General features: G+C 47.3%; 1 protein-coding gene and 1 long non-coding RNA gene across 5 annotated transcripts in view; one reads left to right on the top strand and one right to left on the bottom strand.

Moving 5' to 3' along the window:
* LOC141087782 (uncharacterized) overlaps positions 1 to 7,928 on the top strand; it is a 61,449-nt gene extending 53,521 nt beyond the window's left edge. For both annotated transcript variants that reach the window (XR_012231719.1, XR_012231720.1), the window contains one exon: positions 7,324 to 7,928. This is a non-coding gene — a long non-coding RNA (uncharacterized lncRNA). The remainder of the gene's footprint in view (positions 1 to 7,323) is intronic.
* Positions 1 to 17,875, bottom strand: part of LOC141087774 (uncharacterized) — a 124,085-nt gene that overhangs the window by 14,325 nt on the left and 91,885 nt on the right. For all 3 annotated transcript variants that reach the window (XM_073573613.1, XM_073573603.1, XM_073573593.1), the window contains exons 5-7: positions 9,479 to 9,541; positions 6,658 to 6,723; positions 6,523 to 6,579 (exon numbers count right to left, since the gene is read on the bottom strand). In XM_073573613.1, the coding sequence (XP_073429714.1) occupies positions 6,523 to 6,579; positions 6,658 to 6,723; positions 9,479 to 9,541 (186 nt within the window). The remainder of the gene's footprint in view (positions 1 to 6,522; positions 6,580 to 6,657; positions 6,724 to 9,478; positions 9,542 to 17,875) is intronic.

Below are 17,875 nucleotides of genomic sequence, written 5' to 3'. Positions count from 1 at the left end.
GACACCGGCCCGGGACCGAGTACCCCACAGCCCTGGGAGGGCGACCCAATTTTGGCGTCACAAACAGGATGACGAGATCCGATACCATCGGGTTCTGTGCGCCTGAAATTTGTGAGACTTTGAACTTTTGAAAATGTGCAGAAGACCTGATTTGATGGACTGTAGAATGGACATTAGAAATGGCCGCTGGTGCGGAGAAGAAGGGTGTGAAGAGATGGGAGGTCCTAGGAAAAGACCGCGAAGAGTATTGGGCCTTACCTGCCTGAATTATTATGTGACAGATACATGGCCCACCCCCCAAGGGGTTTGTATACTGGCTTGGTATGGAGGCGCTGGAAAAAGACGCCGCCCCCGGAAGGAGGGGCAGAAGAAGCCAGTGGCGGGAAAGGGGCCGAGGCAGGAAGAATGCCAGAACGCTATTTTGGAGAGTGAGGGAAGGAGGCCTGCGGAGCGCAGGGAAACGGATCTCCCTGGCGCCATGGCTGAAGGCTCCGACCCGATCTCAGGAATGAATCACCAACAGCTGGAAGACGAGATTATCCAGCTGACACGCTGCCTGCGACTGAGGCGAGAAGCGCTATGGACATTGAGCTTGCAGTGCGCCCAGGAGGGGCCTACACCTGCAGTACCCGCGACACCGGTACCCGTCGCTGTTGCACCGGATCTTTTACTGGCAGACCTTGCGGAGCTTGGAGCCGCTGCCATGTCACCAGCAGCGTATACTGTCCCCTCTTTGCCGCCGATACTGGAGGAGTTGTATGCAGCCCAGGGAGCTGAAGCGGAGGAAGAGAAGCTCCTGCCCAGATCTGGCGCAGCTGCGCAGGTCCCGCCAGCGACCCCCGCGGAACCGGAGCTGCCATGGGCTCCACCGCCGTCCCCGGTGTCTCACCGGCAGCGCCCGCTGCCACCACGCCTACACCGGAGCAGAGACCGCACTGCCAGGAACTCCCAGGTATATAGCCCAGCCTTCCTAATGGGTTGATGGGGAGGAGGAGGACCCTGCTGTGTGGGGTACGGTTGGAGCCGGCATGCCCGATCCGACATCTACAGGAAAGAGGGGGATCTGGATCGTTTTGGGATGGTGATCTCGGGATGCCTTCACTGCCAAGTCCCCAGGTAGTTGCTTGCCAGCACCGACAAGCTGCAGAAGCCTTAGGAGCTAGACCTCGTACCAGGACAATGGAACCACCTATCGTGGAGGAGCAGTTGATGGGCGTTGAGATGCATCATGGGTTCCATTTGCCACAGCTTCAAGGTCCTTTAGTGAGGAACCAGAATCAGGATGAGGACAGTTCCAGTTCAGCTTCCAGAACCCCAGGAGGGGAACACAAGTAAAAACTTCCAATTCTCGTTACCCAGGAGGGTTTGTTAGCACCAGTTGTGCCTTTTGCTATTTTTTTTATTGTTCATCATGTTTTTGTTTTTCTGGTAGCACTTTTGTTGCCTAGTTTTGATTGGCAGCGTTGTTTTCTGATTGGAACTGAGGAGATCATGGACGCTGAATGATCCGAAACTGTGTTTGTAAATAGTTTGCACCTCTTTGGGTGCTCTCTCTTGGTTTTACATATAAAAGACACTTTGCGAAGATAATGTTTTGCATGGACGCTTTTCGAAGATGATGTCTACCTCAAAGGACACTGGAAGAAATCCCGGCTGGGAGCGGTGTCCAGCACTTACAAGAATAATTGTTGAATGTTTTACTGCGAAGTATTTGATAATGTGTTTTATAAGAGTATTAGTAACTGAGAAATGGCTTTTATAGAAGAATTAGGAATGTCTGATATAGAGATGAGTGATATGAATAAAGAATTGAAAGTGACAGGTGACGGACCAGGTATTTGCGGTCAGCGTCTTGCGTCTAGAGGAAGAGAGAAAAAAAGAGAAAAATGTGTTACAGAGAATAGCACTTTGAATTGAGAATTGCACTTAGAATTAAAAATTTTAGATAGAATTTTAGATAGAATTGTTTGTAACGTTCAAGATGAGTACCTCCTGTACTAGGAAGATTAGTATAAGAAAAGTTTGTTATGCATTACAAAATTTTTGTATGTTTCTTTGCTGTCTACTTTGCTACCTTGCAGCCCGCGGAGGTGCTGTGTTTAACGGGGGGGTATGTGGCGTGTTATGATTGAGTCACCGTAGGAGGCAAAAACAGAAATGCTAGCTAAGTCCTGAAAACCAGAGAAGTTGGCAACTATCAGATTGCAGACCCCTGAACTTATCAACACAACTAGCAGTAGCCGTGGGGGGTTCCTACGATGACCTAGACCCCTCGATCACAGCCGGAGAGATACATAGGCCTAAAGAAGGAAAGGGGAAATCTATCTGCCCCAGAGCAGACCCCAAAGCAATAGGCAGCCCCCCACATATAATGACGGTGAAGCAAGATGAAAACACTTACACAGACAGAAAGACAGGCTGAGCAAAGACGGGGCCCAAAAACTACCTAGATAGGAACGGATAGGAAGGCTGCTGTCTGCAATCTGCCAAAACCCTATCAGAGACAAAAGCCAACAAGCTGATATAAAAATGGCCCTGAAGCAACTAAGCTTCAAAACTAAATCAGCACTCAGGTACTTTCAGAAGACAGAGCTCAAGGAACACTGCACACTCCAGCAGGGAGTGGCAGAATACAAAAAGCAAGCAAAACAAAAACAAATCTTAGATGCAAAAAGGCAAAACAGAAAACTTAGCTTTAGGAGAGCAGGAATCAGACTGGTGTCCCAGAGTCCACAGAGAAATCACCCGCAGGGCAGAAAGGGCGTAGGCTGCCTTAAATCCAGTCAGTGACTCCACTCAGCCCATCGTCTTCATTAGTCCCAGGTGCCTGATAATCAGGCTCACTACCTTCCTTCACTAGAATAGGGAGTTCACCAGGCCTCAGTGACGGAGGGGAAAATGAACTCACAACAGTGGCGTCCCTGAGGCTCAGTCGCCACAGAGGTACTGCACCTTCTCCTAAGGTGTAGTGCCCCACCAACTAGGTAAGTTGGGAACTCCTTTCCACACTCCAATACCTGCATCCCACACACAACATACAGGATAGTTCAGCAGGACCCCATTGCGGCTCCATGCTTAGAGGGTAGCAGAGCACCTTTCGTGGGTCCTTGCTTCGTAACACGAGATGTGCTGGGAGGTGGGTGGAGTTAGATATAAAAGGTTGGGAAGGTTTAGAATGACAAGTCAGTCTGACAGAAGGTCAGTCGGGTAGGAAGTCACTCAGACAGGAGTGAGGATCCCTGGAAGAAGGGATGGAGGAAGGAGTGCTGCAGCTGACTCAGTGATCTGAGCCAGCTGGCACAGGAAAGGAACAGAAGGAGAAAGACTTAGAACTGCAACCTAAGCTTCCATAAGAGAGAGAAGGAACAGCGCGGAACGAAGGAGTAGGAGAACAGAGAGGAGTTGTGGGTTGGAAGAGGAACCCTGCCTATAGGTTCTCAGCGCAAGGCCAGGGCCCGGTCCCCGAGGTTGTATGGACACTTATAGTTCTGCAGCAGACACCGGTGGAGTAGTTGGCTGTAAATGCACTACTCCCATCTAAGACTTGGGGCACAACAGCAACTGAATAGAGCACCAGGACTCCGGAGAATGGAGTCCCCGAGAGAGGCTACAGCTGTCTGTCATACAAGTAGAGTTGTTAGGAACATCTGACAGGAGGAACTTCAGAGTACCACGGTACTGGAGCTCTTCACACTAAAAGGCGCAATAGAGGAGTCGTTTAGGAAAGGTACATGTTGGTGGAGTGTTGGAGAGGAGAATCCTGACTTGCCCGGGAGGTTGATTGAGTCTCTGCCCCGGAGGACACGGCACGGAGGCAGGCACCAGTGTGTACCACGAACTGTGAGTAAAGCTTTGGAACTGCAAGCCCTGGAGTCTTCCAGTCATTTGTGCGCCAACACCGTCAGCACCGTTACATCTGGGTACCCACATTCCTCATACTACCTGCGCCTATACACTGCCCTGGGGTTACAGCTTCACCTGTGGGGAGCTACACCATCTATGCTGCAACACACCATCAGCCCCAGAGGATCTGCACGCAGCGTTGGCTTAACATCTTGCTTGCCAAACACCACAGGTGGCGTCACGAACTATCACATAAACTATATAACAAACCACCATTGATTTGGGCGCCCACAGGCCACGGACCGGGTCACAGCTGCCGTGACATATCCCACTGACACCGGCCCGGTACCGAGTACCCCACAGCCCTGGGAGAGCGACCCAAATACGTGCAGGAGGACCAAGCAGAGTATCCGGCGCTTGTCACGTTAGATGCTGAGAAAGCATTCGATAATGTGAATTGGTCGTGGCTGGAATTGGTTTTGGACTGGGTGGGTTTGAGAGGAAGGATACGTAGTTACATTCAGACGCTCTACTTGAACCCTCAGGCGAGGATGTTCTCCCCTGAATTTCTGTTGGGCGTGTTCCCATTGAGAAAAGGCACATGTCAGTGTTGTCCACTGTCGCCTCTGTTATTCAATATGGCCATTGAACCCATGTCGAGAGTCCTTAAGAGTAGGCATAGCCATGAGGGGATCTGCATTGTTTGCAGATGATATAGTGTTATTTATGCGTATTCCGTATAAGGATCTAGCACAGACACTGAAGCTCATAGAAAGGTTTGGGGAGTTCTAAGGCTTCAGGCTTAATAAGAATAAATGTGAGCTGCTATTTCTGAAGGGGGGGTGACGGAACAAGAAACCACAACCAACATTCTGAGGTATTGGGGATTCCAATAGCAAGATCTTCGATCAAGTATTTGGGCATCTGCCTGGGCTGCACGACAGACTCAGTATACGCCTTAAACTACCACCCACTTATGTCAAAAATAGAACCACAATTAAGAGGCTGGAGCTGTCTGCCATTGTCGCTATTAGCGAGAGGGCATCTCATTAAAATGATGATCTTTCCGAGGCTGTTGTATCCCCTTCAGACTATCCACCTGCTACTTAAGCATGGTGATATCTCTAGGTTGAATGGAGCTTTTACGAGGTTTCTTTGGGGGGGGGGGGAATCTAGGGTAAAGCTGAGCACACTCATGTCGTCGACGAAAGGGGGAGGAATCAGGCTCCCCAATGTCTTGTGGGTATAATCTTTCCTGTTTAACTAGGCATATGGTTGACTGGCTGCACGGGACTAGTTGACATTCAGATGTTGGCTTGGAGAGTGAATTCTGCAGACCTTGGGACCTAGCTTCTATGTTGCATTCCCCTCATCCTGCTTGAGCCAGGCTATCCGGAATTTGATGGTGTATAGGGATACAATAGTGTCCTGGAAGGCGATATGAAAAAAGCTGGGACTACCCTGGAAAGTATCCAAATATCCCTGGGCTCACCCAAACTTTCAGCTAGGCAGGGAAAATAGATTGTTTAAAGCGTGGCAGGAAAAGGGTGTTTTGAGAATGAAAGATTTGATGCATGTAAGGGAAAGGAGATGGATAAATGAAGCAGAGGTGGTAGAGAAGTTCGAACTTACCAAATTTCAGAGTTTGCAATACTCACAACTAAAACATTCTATTATGCAAGATTTGCGGGATGTTTCTAAAGAGTTGCATAAGAATGAATTTAATGTTTTGATGGAGTGTGATCTTCCCAGCTTGCATGTGTCAATGATTTATGGTATCATGAGAGAATGGTTAACTCCGGTGGGGAAGCAGACTTGTGCAAAAGCTTGGGCAAGACAGATGGGAGACACAGACATTATGGGCAAAATCATTCAGGGTTGGTGCTTACTAAGAAACAATATTACCAATGAGAATTGGCGAGACACTCAGTTCAGGATTATACATAGGGCTATCTATGGCTTCAACCTTCCAATATGCCCAGCTTGTCCAGACAACAGCCAGAAATGCCCGAAATGTGGGATAGAATGCACAGATATGTTTCATGGTTTGTGGGGATGTAGCACCATTCAAAAGTTCTGGATATCAGTGCGTAATTTTAGCATTGGGATTGGGGGAAGAGACTGGGAACTGGATCAGATGCCCTGGATTTTTCACTGTGTCGCGGAGGGGGATGGAGGGGGGATAAGAAGTTGCTCTTGCATGATATAGCAATTTTGGCAAAGAAATGTATACGAAGACATTGGATTAGGGCCATTTTAATCTTACGAAAAATCCTCTCCATTCTCAGAGGGATTTTTAATATTTTCTACTGCTCATTGCCTAAATAACTGGCCATCGCTGCAGTCTAGTAACGTATTCGAGCGCGTGTAGTGCTTACAAGTTCTTTTTCATAGAGCTTGTAAGTACTGATCTAAAGCTTTATTGTGCTGCGCTCCTCTGATGCTGCTGCAGCAGCATCGGAATGAACATAGTTAGGACCAGAGGTACAACCATTTAGTTGATGTTCAATGTTCAGGAGCATACCAACCCTAGCAAACAGAAAGCTGGTAGGCCTGGGAGCGATGCACTCACAAAGATGAAACTATAGAACTATCCTTTAAAACTTACAAATGGTCACAAGAAAAGGTATAGTATAACTGTTAGCGGCACAATCTTATCACTATTAATATTTTACTCACTTTGCGCATTTTGTGGTTCTTTTGATAAGAGAATACTTTTGCACGCTCAATTTCTGTCTGCAAATATGAAAGAAATTGGGTCAGATATGGTCACTGGACAAGCAGTAATAAAGACAATAAAGATGAATAATTAACCTTAATTTGCTGTATTTCTTCTTTTATCTCAGTGAGATCATTCTCTTCCTCCAGAATAGAAAAAACCTAAAACAATACAATCATTAAAATATAATATTATATAAAAAAATAAAAACATAAAATAATGTATAGAATATGTAAAACTATACATAAGTAAAAGCCTGTGTTTAGACCAAATCAATGTCCTCAGACAGAAGCCCCAGACAGTCATGAATAAATCCCAAAAAAACAGAATTCAGATGTGCTCTACTCCCCCCAAAAAAAGAATTGCACCAAAAATTATTTACACTCAAACTGAATATGAGCAACTCAATACACCCAATTATGTTAAATCATATCAATGAAAAAAGAAATTGGGCATAAATAAAACAGTTAAAGAGGTTGTCCTTAGGTCAGCAACATCTGATCAGTCGTGATCAGACACCTGGCACCCCTGTCAATCATGGAATGTTAGAGTTGGAAGAACGTCCAGGGTCATAGTGCCCAACCCTCTGCTCAATGAAGGATTCACTAAACCATCTCAGACAGATATCTGTCCAGCTTCTGTTTGAAGACTTCCATTGAAAAAGAACTCACCACCTCTCGTGGCAGTCTGTTCCAATTATTGATCACCCTCACTGTCAAAAAGTTTTTTCTAATATCTAATCTATATCTTCTCACTTTCAGATTTGTTCCATTGCTTCTCGAGTTTCCATGTGCAAATGAGAATAAGGATGATCCCGCTACAGTGTGACATCCCTTCAGATATTTGTAGACCGCTATTAAGTCTCCTCTTAGGCTGGGTTCACATTTGCGTTCAGGAAGGCTGCGGATGGCTGCTTACTTCCTCCTTTCTTCCTCCCTGAAGCTCCGCCTACACTCCACCTACTTCTGTATGCGTCTTGCGTTTCCCTACGTATCTATCTTTAACATTGGGCGATTTGACGTGCCAATGACAATTTCTTCGTTGTCATTAATGTTTATTGTATTTTATATGTTTTATTCTGAATGTGTTAAGATGTTCTTGTATATTTCTTCCTTTATGTGTTTTGTAAGTGCTTTTTTCAGTGGTTTTAAAAATCACGTGACTGTTATCCTATTAGAGTTGCTCACATCTGTTTATAGGATCCATGAGAAATCTTTCCCATTAGGCTTTGTATACGAACGCCTTCCTGTGTTCGAAATGCGTTGCCATGTGCACTCCTGCACCCCACCTTATCCGCATGGAATTTTAAAATTTTGAATAAAGGAGGATTTTATTATTCTACAAGAAGCTGGACTCTTATGTTTGTTCTATTGCTTCAACTAATTTTACACATCTACAGTATGCCTGCAGTCTGTGATTTACTGGCCATTCATGGGTCTCCAGACCCAAATTCAGTCTCAGACATATACAAGGCTGTCAAATTCTGCTTAGGAGATCTATAGCCACTCCACATTCGGACCATGACACATGAATGTGTGAATCTGCCTTTGGCCAGAGTCACACTACCATGTAACACGGCTGAGTGCTATGTGATAAAACATGGCATAGCACTCACCCGAGTGTTATTCTATGGGGCAGATCACATCTGTGACTATTTTCTCATGCCGATTTGGCATGAGAGAACAATCACAGCATGCTGCGATTGGCAGAAAGACTTGGCTCACTAGTGTAAGAGTTCCTCATACACCGGCGGTAACTTGCACTAGAACAACAGCTTTTGGAGTTCCTGGCTGCGGGAACTTCCCGCCCTCTTCAGAGACTCTTCTCCTTCTCCGTGGATTGGAACCCGGTCCTCAACAGACACGTCCGGGACGTCACGTGCCGCTGTTGCCGGTGCCACCGTTGGAGAACCGAGACTCTGCAATCAAGAACACTACAGACTGATAAGTTTTACCTTCTTTTTCCTGAACTATGATTCATCCCTGTCCTGCCCCGTTCAAACTCCCTGTCCCGTCCTTTGTCCTAACATCCCCCTCCTTGCCCTGCCACTCCCTGCGTCAACTGTATTTGTTGTTAATAAGACTTTGTTATCTCTTGATCTGTCGCCCGTCTGTGACAACATCCCGCGTTCCTGCAGTTTCTACACTAGCACCCATACAAGTTTATGGGTGCGAGTGAAATGTTGCCCTGCACTTGGATATCACCCGAGTGCAGTGCAATTCCCGCCGACACCGGCAGCAGAAGAGATGGAGAAATTACTTTCTCCATCTCATCCATAGCTGTGGTCCGATCATGTCATGCGAGAGGATCAGAGCACAGGACCATAACACTCGGCTCACACTCGCAGCAGAGCAGGAGCCGAGGGTCATTAGCATTTCGCATCTGATGCTCTCGCATCGCCTGCTATAAGCTAGTGTGACTATGGCCTTAGACTACTTTACAGCCATCAATTTGTGATACCATTTTATTCTTTAATCATAGGTTATCTGTACCATGACTACCGCTCTTTTTTAACAGTTATTAATCAAGTCCTATTGAATTATTTTCAATAAAAATAAGTATTAGTTGTTTGCTCATATTAAGCCTGAGCATTGAAACTTTATGGCATGTTTTTCTTTTTGGGAGGAGGGGGTAATCCGTTTCTGGTTTCAGAATGATATATTGTATATGATTTTCTATTTACTAAGTGCTATTCCATTCTAATGATTTAAAAAAAAGTCCTCAAATTAACCAGAGTCCAAAATATTAGACTTTGGACTCCATTTGACCATTTTTCCCGTACTGTCTTTTTAGCTAGGCACAGCATAAGCCTATTACTCGGTTGAGTCTAGCCTGATATGGGGTTTCCAGTTGGAGGCACCCTAACGTACTACAATTCAACAAGGCTGTACTGTCTTTCACAGAATAACAATATACCTGTGTACATAAATGATCTTTGTATTCCAGTAATGCAGTGGAAACTTTAGCAATCCGTCTATTCTGAAATTAGAAAATAAAAGACATGTTAGTATCCCAATGCTTGAAAACCATTTGAGGGATGGTATGGCTATGCTTTTTCTTATTTAGATAAAACAGTCATAAAATTGATTTTTTTTTTCTATTAGCGAGGTCTGTGTATATATTGTGCTAAAGCGTTTGTGGCAAACAGACATATGGAATGTATTCTGGAGCAATTTTTTGTGGCAATGTAAATGAAAAAACAAAAATCATACTTTAGAGATTTCAATACGTCAAAAAGGTCTCCTCAGGTAAACTGTACTGTTATTTTCAAAATAAAGGCTTTTTGACTTGGGCTCAGGGCTGGACTGGCCATCTGGCAATTCTGGCAAATGCCAGAAGGGTGTCACGTCGCAGCCAGACTCAGGGCCTGCTGTTCCGGCTTCGGCCACTAGGAGGTGCCGGACTGACACGTCACTGCCAGACTCGGGGCCAGCGGTTCCGGTCTCGGCCACGAGGAGGCGCCGGACCGTCACGTCGCCGTCGGACTCAGGGACGACTGTTCCTGCCTCAGCCACTGGGAGGCACCGTGGTTCGCTCCAGGGTGAGGGTGGTGACAGAGAAGAGGCTCCTGCGCAGGCATCTGGTGGGCGCAGGCTCCGCCCCTCTGTCAGTCATGTAGGGCTTACTGCATCTCCATCTGGCCTGGTCCTGGGGGCGGTCCTAATTACATCATCAGTCCAGGAACCTGTGAGGGAGGACCTGATCCCTCAAATACCTTGGGACTGGTCTTGCAAGCCGCCGGATATATTCTTGGTTCCCCTGCGTGCTACTTTGTAATTTGCTATAGTGAAAACTCTGACCTCAGCCTGGATTTCTGACCATTCTATTGCCTCCCGTTTTTGTACCTCCGCCTCTCTTCCGATTTTTTGACGCTGACCTTCGCTTGGATTCCTGACTCTCCTTCTGCCTGCTGATTCTGTACCTTGCTGCCCTCCTGGTTTTACTGACCCTGGCCTGGACTTTTGACTATCCTTCTGTCTGCTGATTTCGTGCCTCTGCTGCCCTCTGGCCTCCGACTCCTGCCTCCTGACCTTGATTACGGGTTTTAGTTTTGACCCCTTGGTGGCCGTCCTGCTCTGGTCCACTGCTAATCTAGACAGCTACCACCTGGGCCTTGCTACAATTCCAGATCCCTGTATAGGGGTTAAGGGTCTCAGGGTTACTCGGGGTGCTGTCCCTACTACATCCCAGATTCGCAGACGGCCGTCACAAAGGGCCTGTCTGGTCATGGGCTGCCTTGTCTGCTACGTTGTTTACAGAATCGGTGTTCTCAAGACAACCATACTGTTAACAGTTGTGACGAAGCACAAAGTCGCTGACTCCGTCACTTACCCTAGCCGGTCAAGGGAATCATTAGAAATATTAGTCTTGTAGTAAATCTTGCTTTCCTTCTTTCTTCGATCCAGGGTAATATTAGTAATATATCTCATCTGGTGCTTGAGGATAGTGACAGCATGGGCCTGTGTGATTTCAAATGCCAGGGCTGAATTTCAGTCCCAGTCTGTACCTGCTTGGGCTACAAGAGTCATGTTCAAATCTTGTACTACACAAGGACCAAGACTCATCATTGCTGTTCCTCCTTTTTTAGTGGCTTTTGTATTTGCGCCTTATTCTTTCTAGTTTTGCACCACTTTTAAGTTTTTCTTTTTTTCTCAGGAACTTTGCTTATTCAGATGTTTTAGATAGAATTATGAATTGCGACTTTTACCAAATGTCACTTTTTTGTGCATCTTACTACAGCTTCTAAGTGAAATAAGATTTCTGGAGTTCTCAATTTGACACTTTTTCCTTCTTTTCAAATGATTTGGGAGCTTTAGTGCTGAAAGTTGCAAAAACTGATTAAAGACAGAAATAAAGAATATTTTTTATTTAGCCCCGAATTAATGAACATCATGCGCCATTTTGAAGAATCTGGAGCAAAACATCCTACATCCACAGTCCATGATTGTCGCTTCATCACTTGCAGTACCAGTGAACAAAATTGATAGAATTACTAAAGAAGCAGCAATGGAGGGCAGGTGATTTAAGGAAGCACTTAAATCTTCTTAATATATTGTAATCATCATATTACATGGCATTGTGTACTTACAATTTCTCATTTTGCCATTCTACCCAGTTAATTCTTCACTTTTCCATTAGTACATCACATGATTAAAAACTGAGTAGATGAATCCTTCTAAGCTCTATATAGAAACAGGAGGTCTATTCTCCCAGTATAAGTCACTGCAAAAGTCCCTGGAAGGTGCAGGAGGGAGCAGCTAGTTTAGGAGTCAAAGAGGGAATGATAAATGCAGAGAAAATAAACTTTCTGTTTCCACACAGAGCAGAGAAAAGAGAAGAATTGCTGGTGTAGAGATCCCTCTTAGATAGGCATTAGGTAGCGTTCACATAGGCAATGCGATTTGGTCCAAACAGGGGCAGTTTTATTGCTTTCATAAAATTCCAAGAGATTCAAAACCAAAAGCAGACCCTTTGGGGGGGGATTATCACAACAAATAAACAGTTCATTTAGCAGAGCACATGTGTCAGTGTGGGTTCATCAGAACAGATTACAGTCTTTTCTCTCATAGCAATCTTCATACACAGAAGAAGCCCTATCCCACCAGTCTCAGTATCCCCTTCAGTGCCAAACAGACGTATTCAATTTCATATGTAAGGAGGAATACCAGGCTGTAGGTGCCTGCATCATGCTGTGTCCGGAACTGCTGAGGCTGCGTCCCTTGTTTCCCGGGGGAAGGCAAAAAGGCCCGGACAGGTGCTCTGACTCGAAAGCTGGGGGCGCGGTTAATAGTGAAAACGCGCGCAGCGTCGGGCAGTTTCCCCCCAGCCGTGACAAAGGCCAGGTGTGTGTGCAGCCTGCTCCGCGGGGTGCACGGCCGGGTCGAGATGAAACAGGGCCAGCCATACGCCAGGACGCTGCCAGAGCCTGCCGCATTAACAGGAAGAGAGCCGAGAGCCCTGTTCTGCTGACTGCTGCATGAAAGCTTAAGAGCCTGAGAGAGAGGTGCCGTGTGCCCGTTAGTTACTAGAGAGCAAGGTGACATGGGCCCCATGATCGGGAGTACTATATCCGTGCCACATAGAGAAAGCAGAGTACTGGACAGACATTTGTGGCCTACCTTGTCCAGTCCACCCTGGACTCTGTCACTGCTGCGACTCTGTTTACTTTGGTCGTAACAATCTATGGACTAGGGGCTCAGTGGAAGGTGCCGAATGTTAGGGTTGCGGATCGCACTAAATATAAAATATGAGAGAGTGCGATCACAACCCGGGGTCTACCGTGCAGAGGTGGTATACTGCTGCTAGGTAATGGCAGACGCTATATGGCGGTATAAAGGAAGAACATACGCGGTTTAACGTCACCCGGTGTGTACAGGGCGAACTCTGTTACCTCTCAGAGCCGCACTACCGCAGAACATAAATGTCGGAGCCTGTTTAGCTCACAGAGCTCGGCAATGGAGCGCACAGAATGTGGTCACAGAACTCTGCCCCAAGACAAGGGGTCAGAGTCCCTCTAGACCTTCTGAGCACGCGGCGTCGCACCTGCAGACGCCACTATAGACGCTGACTATGGTGGAGTGTTGAGCACGTGCACCGTGGCATGCAGAGCAACCGGTGGACACTGATGCCAGTCTCAGACACTGCCTCTACCTACACCTAAGCCTGGGCGCTTAACAGGCTAGGCTGCACAACACATGCGTAGAGTAGGGTTTTTTTAATGAGTCATTCACCAGACATTCATACATGCATACAACACTCACTCCTCATAGTCTGGTAATGCAGTCTATACTAGCGCATGGCCGAGAGGCCATGCGACCCTTTTATAGCAGCGTCCTTCCGGGACCTTCCTGATGGTCCAATCCAAGCTGGAGAAGGACCTGAGCACGTGACCTCCGATCTCCAATGGGAGATCGTCCCACAGGCATGCTCAGTGGACCGAATGAAGGACTTAGTCCCTGGAGTAGCTCGCTGCTGACCAGCATGCATTGCTATAGCTGGACCAGAGGTGGCAGCAGCAACCAAACCCACAGAGCTAGTCTGGGCAGAGCGCCGGGACCGACGAGTCTGCTGAGCAGCCTCTTCTGCGGCTGAAGAGGAATGGAAGACCGCCGGAAGCAAGGCTCGGGATTCCCGCCGTGCAGCGACAGGAATCCGATGTCTAACACCGGAGACCGACCGCTGCCGCCAGAAGTCGGACCGTTGTTTGCAGGTCTCCACTGGAACAGCACCACGCCAGCCGTTGTTGGCGCTACTGACTTCAAAGCTTCAGTTGTAGGCTGGGAAGCCTCTGAGACAATAAGTGATTTAAAGAACTGCTGTTATCTTGTTTATTGCTCAATAACTTTGCCTATTGCTTGCCACTGAATTATTTAACCCTCATTTAACCATTTATCTCCCTGTGAGGAGTTAACCCCTGGTTAAATTAAAAATGTTAAATTTGTTAACCCTTGCTCTACCTCCTGTATATCACTGCATCCCGCAAACTGCGTACACATACACAGTTTACATTGAACAAGCTGCAGCTTCCACATGGTTCTTTGCAGCTCCCACAAACAGACTGCTCAACTTTCCTTGCAGTGTCCATACAGACAGAGAACCCCAGCATGTCTCTTTCCCAGCTATAGCTCATTTTGGCTGGTATCTCACCAGCTTCAGCACACTTTATTGTGCTCTATCCAGCAGACTGAAACACCTTTAGTGAACACAGGCCCTGGTTCTAGTAAAACGCTAGGCAGGTGCATCTAATCAAATCCTGCAGAGTGTAACGCTAATGCCAGCGTCCCTGCATGTTCCCTCTCCTTCCACCAGGCTGGGACGCCGACATAGTCACCGCCACGGCCGCATCTCCCTGTTCTGCATCAGCTTCCTGCTCCTGGGTCGGATCTCTCAGCCCTTAGTGCGCACTCCCGGCTTCTTGAAGGAGTAGCGAACGGATTCTGAATCTGCCCTCTTTAGTGGTAGTTTGAGTCTATCCCTTCTAATTAGCTGTAAGGTACCTGAACCCATTCTTGAACCTGTTCCTGCACTTATTCTGTTTTTAGAACCTGAGCCTGTTGCTAAACCCACCTAGTCTGAACATGAACCCAGTACCAGCATCACCAACCAGCGCACCCAGGCAAGTTCTGGGGCCCTGGATGAATGAGGGGGGCCACTCGCTAAGGGGTCCATGAGTCAGGCCCCTCTCAAATACTCATCTATCTCCATTCCATGCTGCTCAGGTTTCAGGACAGCGGGCGGAATGACGTCACTACAGAGCGCCCTCTGCCGAGCATTGCAGAGAGTTGTAAAACGCTGAGGCGACAGCAGCAGTGGGGAATGAGAAGTGGTGAGTATTTATTATTTATTTTGTTATTTATGTAGCAATATATGGGCCATTATACTGTATGGAGCATTATATGGGACCATTATACTGTATGGAGCAATTTATGGGGCAATTATACTGCATACTGTATGGAGCAATACATGGGCTCCATTATACTGTATGGAGCATTATATGAGGCCCATTATCCTGTATGGAGCCCATTAAACTGTATGGAGCATTATATTGGGCCATTATATACTGTATGTAGAATTATATGGGGCCCATTATACTGTATGGAGCACTATGTTGGACCCGTTATATTGTATGGAGCACTATGTGGGCCCATTATACTATATCGAGCACTATGTGGGGTCCATTATACTGTATGGAGCATTATATGGGGTCATTATATACTGTATGTAGAATTATATGGGGCCCATTATACTGTATGGAGCACTATGTGGGGCCCGTTATACTGTATGGAGGAGTATATGTGGCTCATTATTCTGTATGGAGCATTATATGGAGCCAATATACTATATGGAGCATTATATGGGGCCCAATATACTGTAAGGAACATTATATGGGGCCTATTATATTGTATAGAAGAAAATTATGGGGCCCATATTAATGTATGGAGCAATATATGGTGCCCATAATACTGCATAGAGGAATATACTGTCCAGTCTAAAATGAAAAGTCTACATTCACTCTTGTGTGACTGCAAACTTTTGAATTGCCCCAGCATATTCACTGTACGCTGTGAGGATTTGCCATTTTCTGAGCTATTGCGGAATTTACAATAGATATCACTCATGTAATGCAAGAAGTAAGTGAAATCTTTGGCATTGTACTATACCTATATTTCATACCTGTGCATCATGAATCATGGTATGTGCTAAAGGGGCCCACTGAGATTCTTTAACCCAGGGCCCATGAAAATCTGGAGCCGACCCTGCCTGAACCTATCCTGTTAGAATCTGAACCTGTTGCTGAATCTGCCTAGTCTGAGCCTGAACCTGTTCCTGTTATACTTCAAGCAGCTCCAGCAGTCCCTGAACCTTAAACCACTCTGGCGGTACCTGAACCGTTAGCCATTCTAGTGGTACATGTGCCTGCACCAGTGTCTGTCCTATCAAGTGTTCCAGGGTTCGCACTGTCTGCACCTACATCAGTGTCCGTTCTGTCAAGTGTTCCAGGACTGGCACTGTCTGAACCTGCATCAGTATCCAGTCCTACCTTGTACTTAGAGTCCCTGTCTGTGATGCTGACCCTTGGGGTCAGCTGCTGCAGTATCGGGGACTGCCCTTGGAGTGGTACCTGGTGGCCACCTGCAGCTCAAGCCAACCCCTCCACGGATAAGCCGCAACCGTGGCACAGTGGGTCCACGATCCATGTGCATGACAGTTTGTACAGGCCATGGACCTCCTTGATCCCAAGACCCCTCTGCCCTTTGAGTTGTACAAAGAGTTGATCCATTAGCAGGATCAGCAGGAAAAAAAAATTGTCCTATCTGCAGACTGAATACCCGTTTGGATGCTCTGACGATAGCTACTTCATCCGCTTCAGTCCAAGTTGCAGCAACCTCAGCTTGAATACTCAGCCTGCAACTTATGGATCTAGACCTAGTTCTCATCTGTCTGATCTGTCACATTACAATGGGAACCTCAAGCAGTGCCATGGGTTCCTAAAACTGTACACGCAGCACTATGATGTAAGGAGGATGACGAGACCGCGGGTACCTGCGTGCCGGGTCAGGAACTGGAAAGGCTGCATCACCTGTTCCCTGGGGGAAGCTTTAGTGAGGCAGACCTTCCCCTGTTGCCTGAGGGAAGCCCTAGCGAGGCGGACCTTCCTCCTGACCGAGGGGGATTGGGAGATAAAAGGAGAAAGCGCGAGCAGCAGAGCAGTTTGGCGCGAAGAGAGGGCAGCACGCAGTCAGGTGAGCGGCACGCCTTGTCCTCCCCAAAGTAACGGCGCCATGACAGGCTGCACTGAGAGGGTCCCCCGACGCTTGCAGAAGGACCGCTGCACTGAGGGGAGCCGTGTGTACAGCAGCAGCAGCCAGGCAGAGGAGTGCTCCGACTTGGGATCATCAGCAGCGTGCAGGCCAGCGTCCGATGTCTCCCGCCGCCAACAGTGGGGACCAGAGAGGGAGAGGAACGCACAGTGGGTGCCCGGTGACTAGAGAGAGAGGTGCAGTGTGCAGGCGACTACCAGAGAGCAAGGCGCCGTACGCTCAATGTCTGTGGGTACAGCGCACGTGCCACATTAGAGGGACAGAGTACGGGACTGGTGCCCTGAGTTTTGCCAGTTGATATTTTCTGAGCCACGTTGGGCTCATACAGTACTGTGATCCGTACCCTTTTCAGCCACTGCAGCATATGGACTAGGCTCAGTGGAAGGTACCAGAGACTGACCGCTGCCGCCAGAAGACGGGGCATTGATGCTCACAGGACCCCATTGGAAAAGACACCGCGCCAACCGTTGCTGGTGCCGTTGACTTGCCAGCAGGAGTCACAGTTTGAGGAACTTCTGCCACAAGTATTTCACAAGAACCACCGCAACCTGTTCCTTTATTCTTGAACTTTGCATATCCTTTTGCAATAATACTTTTATTCACCTGTTTAACCCACTACCTCTATGCGTGGAGTATTCCCCTGTTATTAAAGTTGTTAACTCTTGCTCTACCTCTTGTCCATCACTGCATCTCGCAACCTGCTTACAATGACATGTAAGCACATCAGTTTCCCTCTGATTGGGCTAAAGTGTGATTTCTGATGTCCCACCTAGAAGGAGATGTCCTAGCGTGCCTCAACCCCTTGTGGAAGAGAGGGGATCCTGTGACCTCGGATCTGCAGGCCTTCCTGGCTGCCCTCTGAAAGGTCTTCGATGAGATGGGTCGTGTCTTCTGCTGCATCTTCTCTTCTCAGACTGTCAGGGTGATCTGTCTAAGCTAGTATGGAGGGATTGTCTGTAAGGTTTAAAGGACGAACTGGCTGGTCGAGTCA

This window comes from Dendrobates tinctorius, unplaced genomic scaffold, assembly GCF_039654945.1.
Source record: "Dendrobates tinctorius isolate UK_male_01 unplaced genomic scaffold, ASM3965494v1 ptg000007l, whole genome shotgun sequence".
In the NCBI taxonomy this organism is placed as follows: Eukaryota; Metazoa; Chordata; class Amphibia; order Anura; family Dendrobatidae; genus Dendrobates; species Dendrobates tinctorius.
Note: the sequence above shows the minus strand (reverse complement) of the source record. Positions and strands in the feature narration are given on the sequence as shown.